This window comes from Pelobates fuscus, chromosome 7 (genome assembly GCF_036172605.1).
Source record: "Pelobates fuscus isolate aPelFus1 chromosome 7, aPelFus1.pri, whole genome shotgun sequence".
NCBI lineage: Eukaryota > Metazoa > Chordata > Amphibia > Anura > Pelobatidae > Pelobates > Pelobates fuscus.
Window position 1 is genome coordinate 167,447,654 of NC_086323.1, and position 11,167 is coordinate 167,458,820.

At 39.2% G+C, this 11,167-nt stretch overlaps 1 protein-coding gene across 2 annotated transcripts; it reads right to left on the minus strand.

The window, feature by feature from the left end:
• Positions 1-597: 597 nt before the first annotated feature.
• Positions 598-11,160, minus strand: SELENOK (selenoprotein K). 2 transcript variants are annotated; one of them, XM_063426903.1, is made up of 5 exons: positions 11,052-11,159; positions 7,530-7,617; positions 4,842-4,925; positions 3,449-3,538; positions 598-1,386 (listed from the first exon to the last, which is right to left on the minus strand). In XM_063426903.1, exons 1-5 carry the CDS (start codon positions 11,068-11,070, stop codon positions 1,383-1,385), a joined length of 285 nt encoding a protein of 94 aa, XP_063282973.1. In that variant the 5' UTR covers positions 11,071-11,159; the 3' UTR covers positions 598-1,382. The 2 variants fall into 2 exon arrangements, with proteins under 2 accessions (XP_063282973.1, XP_063282972.1); XM_063426902.1 differs by lacking the exon at positions 598-1,386 and adding an exon at positions 3,317-3,387 and having other exon boundaries at positions 3,423-3,538; positions 11,052-11,160.
• Positions 11,161-11,167: the final 7 nt, after the last annotated feature.

An 11,167-nucleotide genomic window follows, 5' to 3' on the forward strand; every position in this document is an offset into this window, starting at 1 on the left:
GTGGAGTTTGAGAAGTGGGTCTTCCTATGCATGCTGCCCAGTCCAAATCACTGCATGATCAACAGAGAGCACAATGATCGGTTCATGCTACAATCACAGAGAAGGCATTATTAACAAAGAGCTCTGTACTGTAAAACCTCCCTGTTGATGTCAGTGACATCAGCTTAGGGAATCCCTATGTGTTATGGTTCGGCTAGTATTAGGGTTATTAATGGCAAAAGGTAATTGTTAGGATAGTTTGCTAATGCATTCTCAATAGCGCTGGTCTGAAATGAGGCAAAAGCGTCACTTCACTAAACAGAGTCTCTGGAAAGTAAGCAAATAGTGCATATCTGTTAATGGACTGTATATGTTTCCCAAAAACTTAGCAAAGCTACACAAATAGGAGTTTTTGAAGTAATAAAACAAACAAGGCCTGTGAATCTCATTAACATTGATGACTCAAAATTTACAATTTACCTCAGTTACCATGTTTAATTGTTTTTTTGTATCTCATACAATTTGTGTTTTCACACTGCATAAATCAATAGAAATAATACAAACAAAAATACCAAGAAAATATAATTTTAACATAAATATAACGCAATCGAGTCGAGGTGTGATGCAAAACATTTTACTTCAAAATTTCAAATAAAGTGGGAAAGAGCAAGCAATTGTTTTTCTTTTGGTTTAAAAATTATTATATATATATATATATTACTAAAGCAGTCAGAACAGAATAAATATGTATCTTAAAATTGTTGTAACTTCCATTATTGTTATTGAACAGGGAAAAAAATGTTGACAAAATGGCAGAAAGACCAAAAATAAACTGACTTCGGCTACACCCCACTAAATCATTCTGATATGCACCATAAGCTGCTACCTCTCTGTAGGACAGAGTCTACATCATACGTCTTTCTCGCATGAGTTTATTTAAAGTATGTTGATGTAGACTATTTCTGGGACATCATTGTCCTTAGTCACAAATTAACAGCAAGAAAAGCATCTAGGATGGAGCTGACAAACAGCTTCCTGCTGCTGGACTTCAAAAGCTCCACTATATTTAGACTAGGGGACACTGCACTGATCCAAAAGGATCTCTGATGTACTAAAAAACAAAAACACAACAGTCTGAAATAAATTCTCACAATCTGTTTGCTATTTAGGTTTATGGCATGCAGACTGCAGGTTTCATACAAAGGACACATTTACAGTTGTACACATGCTGATCAGTTAATACTGGATCCTGGAGAGGGAATTCCCAGCAGAACATCATTAATCCGCATTGCTGCAGAGCATTTTTACAGGTAGAGAGAGACATTCACAGTGAGATGAACTTTCCACTTCAAAGAGCGCTGCTAAATGCCCCTCTCTGGATGCCTGCTACCAAGAGCAGGCGTTTACCTACAAAAAAAATATACATGTATTTATTAATAAATAATAATCATCATCATAACTTACAATGTGGCAAAAATCTAATTCAAAGATTAAACTTTGTTCAGTACAATATAATAGCTATTAAAAAATACTGTTAATATGCAAAAGTTCTTCCACTTCTTTTGGCACACTAGGTAAGACTGCTCTTTTGATCCACAAACCTTGTCTGCAATTACTCGCCCCAGAACTGCTATATATACACTCACAGAATAGGATTTTACACTTTTGTAACATCCCCCTCAGGTCTGCCCTATTTCATCCTGCGGTCATCAATGACTTGCCCTGCTTGGGGACACATTTCCAAGAAGGGCAAACTTTCTCTGGCACGCTGACGTCTGAATGGAGTGGCGTCAGTCAATTATTATACTCCTAAGCCCAACGTCGGTTAGAGAGTTATCATATCATCCACAGCGCATGCACTGTAGTTGCTATGTGTGGATTGCAGAAGGACCACCTGTGAGAGGTCTTTTCTGCTCTCTGTCCGTGGGTGGTCTTTTATGCTGGTCAAGTCCCACTGATTGACAGGTGGGAGAAAAAACATTTCTTTAAATAGCTTTTTCTCCAATCTATACACTTGCTAGCAAGTCTGCTTAAAAAGCGTACTTTATATGTGGCATCAAAGGTACCTTTTCAGACAAATCTGTTGTAGCTTTTGCCAATAGTAAAATAGAATTAGCTTATTTTAACAGGTCCTGTAACAAGTTTTAAATTAATGTTTCAACAGCCTGATAGCCAATGAATTACCCTTTATGCACAGAAATATGCACCAAATTGACATAAACCAGCCCTGAACTCTTGTTCTGGGCTGACTAATGGTGTCCCAATTATACTGCTGTAGGTTAAGTTACACCTCCAGCAATAAAAAGTAAACACTATATGTGCAACATTTCATAGTGAAATGCTGCATGGACAGACTTCAGGTACCGTGACCATTTCAAAACAGTGAACGTGAACAGGGTGCCTGGAGTAACTCTTTGTTGACAGGTATTTTTAGTTAACCCCTTCAGGACCAAACTTCTGGAATAAAAGGGAATCATGACATGTCACACGTCATGTGTCCTTAAGGGGTTAAACAAACAGGAGTGGTGTTTAAAATTGGCTTGATGAAGACTGATTATACTGGATATCATTAAATTCTCTATAGCAGGGGTGCCCAAAAATTAGACCCCCCCCCCAGATGTTGAAGAACTACAACTCCCATGATGCTTTGCCATTAGAATGACAATATCGTGGAAGCTGTATTTTAAAACATCAGGGAATCTACCCTTTGGGCACCCCTGCTCTATACTATATAACTATGAACCCAAATTGATCCGATACATTAAGGTCTTTAGTTTGTTATTTCGCACAACTTGAAATAGGTATTATTTTAGCTTGCAGTATCCTCCACTTTGCTTCTGGTTTAATATTAAGGTTTTTGAACAATAGCTATTAATACAACAGATAGAGAAGTTTCAACTTCTGTCCCCTAAACTGAACACTTTCTTTTTAACAAGTGAATCCTTTATGCTTTCAAACCCAACCAGTTATTTATTGAATGATTAAAAAGAACACCTGCGGGAGTGGCATTAGCCAGCCAAGAACAAAGTTCCAGGCTGGTTAAGTTCAGTTCTGTGCAAAATGGGCATCTGAGGCGTGCACGCTGGCATTAGAGAGCCAATGGTGTCACAGCCCCCCCACTGTCTCCCCTTTTTCTCCCCTCTGTCCATCCTCTCTGCCCTCCTTTCCACTCCCCCTTTCCAAAAGGGGGAGTGCGAATGATGACAGACAAGGAGGATCAGACTGTAGAAAGAATGGAACAGAAGTGAGTTTTAGCTCCCCCCTCCCCCTTTTAACTTTTGGAAAGGACAACACTAACCAAAACCAGTGATTTATGAAAAGATTGGTTTTTGGTTGGTGTAACCCTTTAAGTAAAGTGAAATACGGTACCAATAAGATAGTTGTGCCAGTGACTGACATATTGCAGGCCTGCACCAAATTAACTACTATCAAATGCGCTAAACAATGACTGATGTAAGAAAGAACGTACCTTCCTCATCCACCTCCTCCCATTGGAGGCGCATTTGGACCTGTTCCATGATTTATTCTACCCATTCTACGGCGAGGGGGTGGAGGAGGCCTGTAATGAATTGGTAAAGATAAATAGTCAAACAAAACATTAACTTAAAATGGAATATTAGAAACTAAAGCATAAACACTTTCTTCAACCTGATAAGAGAAAATTATGGTCTTTTTAAAGCTGCTGAAAACACAAAGGAGGAGCCTTCACTAACCTAGATTCAGGATTCGCTAATTTTGCTCCTCAATGAAATGTAAGCAAAAATGTAATCACAAAATATAAAAACTTCTTGTCATGTGTTTGTTAAAAAGACCATAAGCAACAAATATTGGAATTCTGAATTGATGGAGTTGTCAAACTATAAAAGCTCAAAAAATATCAAATTATGGATGCAGCTTTCAGCATCAGTCCATCTTTTTGTTACAAACAGGCATTGACTTATAAGTAACAGAGTAGGCAAGAGCCTATAGGTACATCTCCCAATGCCCTATTAAATGTCCAACATCTCTATGAATTGGCTCACACATGGAAATGTGGGCGCTGGAATTATTTATATATAAAATATTTTACCAGGATGGATATATTGAGATTTCTCTCGTTTTCAAGTATGTCCTGGGTCAAAAAACATTGCATTGTTACAATAGGATACAATATTACAAAAATACAACATGCAAGATATATATATATATACACACACACACACACACACACACACACACACACATATATATATAAATTTAATACATAACAGGTAATAAATATAGTCAACCATGACAGGTGCATTCGGTATTGAGGTATATTGCCATAGATCTCTTAAAAGATTTTAGATTGAATGAAGATTTGACTGTGTCCCTGAGGTTATTCCATAATTGCGGTGCTCTGTAGGAAAATGAGGATCGAGCCACTTTATTTTTATACTGCGGTATGCTAAATATCGTGCTAGTACTGGATCGAAGGTTATAGGAGGTGGGAACAGCTGGGGAGAGCATTCTACTCAGGTAGGGTGGAAAGTTCCCTGAATGAGAAGAGACCATGTTTGCTGGCTTGCCATGTGTGAGAGACTTTACTAGTTGTGTACTATATTGTGCACATATTGAGAGAGAGAAGGTTAAGCATTTAATTCCAATTTTGGCTCAAATTAAGAAAATTCTATTAAAATCAACAATAGTTACTTCTATGCAAGATCTCTCTACTACGTCCTTTGGAGAGCTGGAAGCTCTCTATGCGGAGTTAAGTCCTACAGTCAAACCGTTTTAAAACGATACTTTGATACTTTACATAAGTTTTTTAATAAATAAAAACATTCACAACCACAGACCGTAAAATCACAGCATCACATTTTTTGTAAATAGCAAAACCATACCCTCTGCCGTCATCATATCGCGAGCTGGATATAGAGTTTGAGTACCCTTTTCTCGATATGTCGGGCTGAAGTATGCTCTTAAAACTGTAAATATGAATATGTAAATGTGAGTTTAATGCTCAATACAATATTTCCCCTATATAATTTAATACACGGAGTCACACAGACTATATAAAGCATCATTTGCCATTTATATTGTGGCCCTCCCAAACATGTATTTTTTTTTTTTTTTTTTTTTTAAAGGGGTGGGGAATAAAATCAGATTGAGAAAAATACAGAGCCTTTAAATGATGGGACACAAAGGAAACAAAAAAATAATATCAATTGTGTTAACGGTATAGCTCAGACATCAATAAGATTTTTTATAGCTTTTGGCCTCAATAATTACCTGAAAAGCAAAATTAATAAAGGAGTGAATAAATGTTTATTCCATCTTAAGATGGTACTATCATTTTACAGTTTGTTTTTAACATTATGTCTACTTATCACTATATTTAAAGTGTCTCTGTCCCATCAAAAATAAAATAAAAAAATATCAATATTCACATTGTAATTCCAACACAGTCAAAATAAATCTTTATGATAGACCTATGGTCTTATGGGATCCTCCCCAGATATCAGTGTTGTACTCTTATCCATGTGTGACATTACAACACCGACAACCCCTGCTAAATACATCAGAAGGAACTGAAGACAGAAGTTAACAGCACCCACAGGGGTAAACTTCATGTAAGCATATCTACCATCCATTGTACACACAAGCTTCTGCACCCCATGCAGAAATGTCACCTTAATTAGGCTTTGAGAAATCTCTCTATAGAGAAGCATTGAATTTACTGAGATCATCACCAATGATGATCTCAGTGAATTCAATGCTACTCCATAGAGAAGTATTGGGAGGGTCTATTATGCATGCGCAGCAATTTTCACACTGGGGCAATCTCCTGATGAAACTAACTAATGCATCTCCAGAATAATTGCTGCTTGGCGCATAAGCACGAAGAATGTAAGTACTGCAAACATTGTAGGACTGTAAGGGGAAAGCGCCTCTATTATTGTCAAAGTGAAAAACAATATTTACATTATAGTGTAATGTAAACAATGCCTTTTCATAGAAAAAAAAAGTGTTACAGAAAAGAGGGTGCAGAAAGACTCAGACAAATTGCACTAAAGCACTAATAACATGTAAGTCAATTTACTTTAATCTAAGGAAAATCAACAAAAGAAATTACATGATATGCCTCTGAAAGGGAAACAGGGGCAAAGTAAGTGCTTAAAGGGACACAATAGTCACCTGAACAACTTTAGCTTAATGAAGCAGTTTTGGTGTATAGAACATGCCCCTGCAGCCTCGCTGCTCAATCCTCTGCCATTTAGGAGTTAAATCCCTTTGTTTATGAACACTAGTCACACCTCCCTGCGTATGACTTGCACAGCCTTCCATAAACACTTCCTGTAAAGAGAGCCCTATTTATGATTTATTTATTGCAAGTTCTGTTTGATTAAGATTTTCTTATCCCCTGCTATGTTAATAGCTTGCTAGACCCTGCAAGAGCCTCCTGTATGTGATTAAAGTTCAATTTAGAGATTGAGATACATTTATTTAAGGTAAATTACATCTGTTTGAAAGTTAAACCAGGTTTTTTTGTTTTTTTCACGCAGGCTCTGTCAATCATAGCCAGGGGAGGTGTGGCTAGGGCTGCATAAACAGAAACAAAGTGATTTAACTCCTAAAGGACAGTGAATTGATCAATGAAATTGCAGGGGAATGATCTATACACTAAAACTGCTTTATTTAGCTAAAGTAATTTAGGTGACTTTAGTGTTCTTTTAATCTCATTAAAGAAGATATAGCCCCTTGGAGCAGTTGCCCAGTGTTAAACCACTATTAATGTTTTATTGGTAGACAAGTTTCCTCAGCAGCCCATCCCTCTGCACTGGAAGCATTAGCCTGAGCAGTGTCAGCTGACACTTTTCAGGCTATCACAGTACCCTCATAACTGGGATGAATTGGTATGCCTCAAGTACATGCAAGCTGTGGGTGGCCAGGGACACTTTTAGAGTGTTATACTCAAAATGTTTAAACATGGAATGGAGAGACTGACCCAGGTACCATAACCAATTCAATGAGATGATATGGTTATAGTGCTTACATTATCCTTTTGAAGAAACACTCCACTTACCCGAAGCACTTTTAGCTTGCTGGAGTGCTTTATGTGTGAAAAAAATTTTTTCTCATTTATTTTTTATTTTACTAAACGTGTACTTGTATGTATTAACCTTGTTTACATCCTGCTGTCTGTTAATCAGACAACAGGTCATGTTACTTCCTGGTTGTTTAGCTCAGTGGGGCTATACTCCTGAATCAGGCAATTGCCAGATATGCTTGCTCAGCAAACAGTTCACATTGAGCTGCATTGGGAAGTCTGTAATTGGACAGCCACAAACATTCTGGGCTAGGGAAGAATGGGAGGGTTTGCAAAGGCTGCTGATAAGAGATCTACAACTTTGCAAGCTGGTTTAGATACCTCAATAAACAAAGTGCTTAATTAAATACATGTATGTTTTTATGGGGGGTGAGGGGGCTATATGTTCTAAACTGTGATTTGTTTAGGTTTTATTTGTCCAGTGCATTGTCCCCTTATGAAAATGATATACTGTATTACAGTGAAAAAATAGAAGACTTACAATAGGACAAAAAAGTCTGCAATTCCCCAAAATAGGTCTGTTATAAATGACAGTCTCCATGGGGACCGATTACCATCTAACACTTGGCCTGAAACAGAAAAAGAAAAAAAAAGGGTGAAATTCTCAACTTGATAGCCCCCCTTCACATACCTCAACAACAATATCCCTATAGTTGACCATAAACATTATACATTCAAAGATTTAGAAACTAATCTTTCCCCCTCCAATTTTATATGCATCCAGTTTCCCTCCCTTGCTGCGATTGTAGAGCACAGAGCTCTACAAATCCTTAGCCCAAGTCTGCAGTGGTATTGCCATTTAGGAAACTGATGGACTAATGTATAGCAGAAACCTTTAGTGGTCCCTTCCCTCTCCCATGATGTATCCTGACAGCCAGAGTGGAGGGGGGGGGGGAATAAAGATTTATCTTAATAAAATGCTTCTGGAGGAAAAAGTTATCTGAATTTAGTTTTCTATTTAAAGGAGAACTATAGCATTAGGAATACAAACATATTCTTAAAGCCAGGGCTTTCCTAACGTATTCATTTGTCTGGTTACAATATTGTGTCTGTTAGTCCACCTATTGTATTTTGTATTTATGTATTTTTTAGAAACATAGAATGTGACGGCAGATAAGAACCATTCGGCCCATCTAGTCTGCCCAGTTTTCTAAATACTTTCATTAGTCCCTGGCCTTATCTTATAGTTAGGATAGCCTTATGCCTATCCCACGCATGCTTAAACTCCTTTACTGTGTTAACCTCTACCACTTCAGCTGGAAGGCTATTCCATGCACCCACTACCCTCTCAGTAAAGTAATACTTCCTGATATTATTTTTAAACCTTTGTCCCTCTAATTTAAGACTATGTCCTCTTGTTGTGGTAGTTTTTCTTCTTTTAAATATAGTCTCCTCCTTTACTGTGTTGATTCCCTTTATGTATTTAAATGTTTCTATCATATCCCCCCTGTCTCGTCTTTCCTCCAAGCTATACATGTTAAGATCCTTTAACCTTTCCTGGTAAGTTTTATCCTGCAATCCATGAACCAGTTTAGTAGCCCTTCTTTGAACTCTCTCTCTAAGGTATCAATATCCTTCTGAAGATAGGGTCTCCAGTACTGTGTACAGCGCTACGGAATTTGCTGGCGCTATATAAATAGTAAAATAATAATAATTTCTACACGCCAGGGCTACATTTTCACTCACCAATAGCTAGTGACTAGTTGAAATTTTGAGCCCTGATTATCATCATCTATTTATTTCTAAAGGTATATATGAAAATCAGTTCAGATAACTGCTAAACAAATTTAAAAAGCTATTATTCTAAATATTATGTTTTCATGTGGTGGCAAATATTAAATATTATGGCAACCAGCAAGAATATGTGTATATGTTTAAAAATCATGATGTAAAGAGTGTTAAAGACTAGCGATTTAAAATTACTTGATTTAAATAAAATCCACCCTGCTCAAAGTTCAGAGGAAGGGTTAAGACATCAGATTCCCCCTGAGGCGTAGATCAGTACTTCATGCAGAAATGCAAGAAACAAGCTCAGACAGCTTGTCCTCAACCACAGAGACAGAATGCTGTATCTCCGAAACTCCTTGCATTTATCCAACTAAAAGTGTGTGTAACAGTGTGTTTACATTCGGGTGCAGTTAGTTAATGTATGTGCTTCAGTGATGTGAGTGTACAGCTATTTAGAAGTGTGCACAGCTGATGTAGGTAAAAAAAAAAAAAAAGAAAAAAGTGCTGCAGAGGAGAGTGAGGTTCAGTTAAAGGGATACTTTAGTGTTAGGAATACAAGTCTGTATTCCTAACACAATATAGCCCCCTGTTCCCCTTCCCTCGCGGCCCCGGACCGGCATGTAAAAGATTGAAGGGTTTCTATAGTGTAAGGAATACACTAGTTTCCTCTGCCACCCCTCCCTATCTTATGCCACCCCCTGGCATTGAAAGTGTTAAAAAAAAAAATACAAAAAAAATAACACTTTCTGTACTCACCTGATTCAGCATTCCATCACCACCGATGGGGGGGACACGGTGGCTAATGTGCGTGCGCATTTGGCCCTCCCAATAGAAAAATCAATGTTTACATGCTTTTCTATGGGTAGTTAACGGACGCTGGTTGTCCTCATGCAGAGCATGAGGTTGTAGAAGCATCAGTTAGGCGACCAAAAGTCATCTAGCAGGGAAAAAGTGCTTCTAGTGGGTGTCTGATTGAAACCCAATAGAGGCTGTCCTTTAGTCCTGCAATGTAATTATTGCAGATTCTCAAAAACTGCAATGATTTACATTGCATGACTAAGTGGGACAGGGACACTGCACACAGACCACTTTAATAAGTGGAAGTGGTCTGGGTGTCTATAAGGTCTCTTTGAAAAACCCTTCAGTCACTTACCTGATTTCGATGATTTCACTAGGCGCTCCTTATCCTCCAACGGGGGGGGCCTAAGACACATGTGTAGCGAGCGCATTAAGCCCTTCCCATAGGAAAGCACTGCCTCAATGCTCTCCCCTATGGGGATTTCACTGACGCTGGGTGTCCTAACGTAGAGCATAAGGGCGTTGAGCGTCATTTAAGGGACTCAGAGTCCAGTAGCATCCTGGAAGTACCTCTAGTGACTGTCTAATTGAGAGCCATTAAAGGCAGTCTTACTCATGCAAGATAATTATTGCAGTTTCTCTAAAACTGTAATGATTTACACTGCAGGAAAAAGGTGGGTCGGGGCAGGAAATTAGTCGTTCCCCCCCCCCCCCCATTAATGATATGGATCCTACCCGTCACCTGCGTCGGCTTGGCTAGCAAGTGCTGACCAGTTGCCGAATAATTAACTATTTGCCTGCTGGCTGCTAGTGCTGTCAGTATAACAGTTTGGATTTGAAGCAGTCGGTCCGGATACCGGCCGTCCGGTGGACCAGATTAACAGAGCGAATCCAAGCGGCGCAGTTTGTACCAGGATTTTGGGCCCCATTCGGTACGAGGACATTCAGACTTTAGTGAATAACCCTGTTAGTAAAATTTCACTCTACAATTTAGTTAATACAGCCTGCATAGAGCCCGTATACACCCTGTCTACACCCTGTCTACACCCTGTCTACACCCTGTCTACACCCTGTCTACACCCTGTCTACACCCTGTCTACACCCTGTCTACACCCTGTCTAGACCCTGTATACACCCTGTCTAGACCCTGTATACACCCTGTCTAGACCCTGTATACACCCTGTCTAGACCCTGTATACACCCTGTCTAGACCCTGTATACACCCTGTCTAGACCCTGTATACACCCTGTCTAGACCCTGTATAGAGCCTGTATACACCCTGTATAGAGCCTGTATACACCCTGTATAGAGCCTGTATACACCCTGTATAGAGCCTGTATACACCCTGTATAGAGCCTGTATACACCCTGTATAGAGCCTGTATACACCCTGTATAGAGCCTGTATACACAGCCTGCATGGCAGGGAGGAGTCCCTCTGTATTAGTCAATCTGGGTGCTGGGCTGCCGCCCTCTCACCGTTAGATATATACACCATCCTGCCTGCTCCAGGAGCCGAGTCAGCGTCTGCCACACCGGATATCTGGGTCCGGTACGGCAAGGTGGACGCGTCTCATTGGAGCTTCCACAGGGGG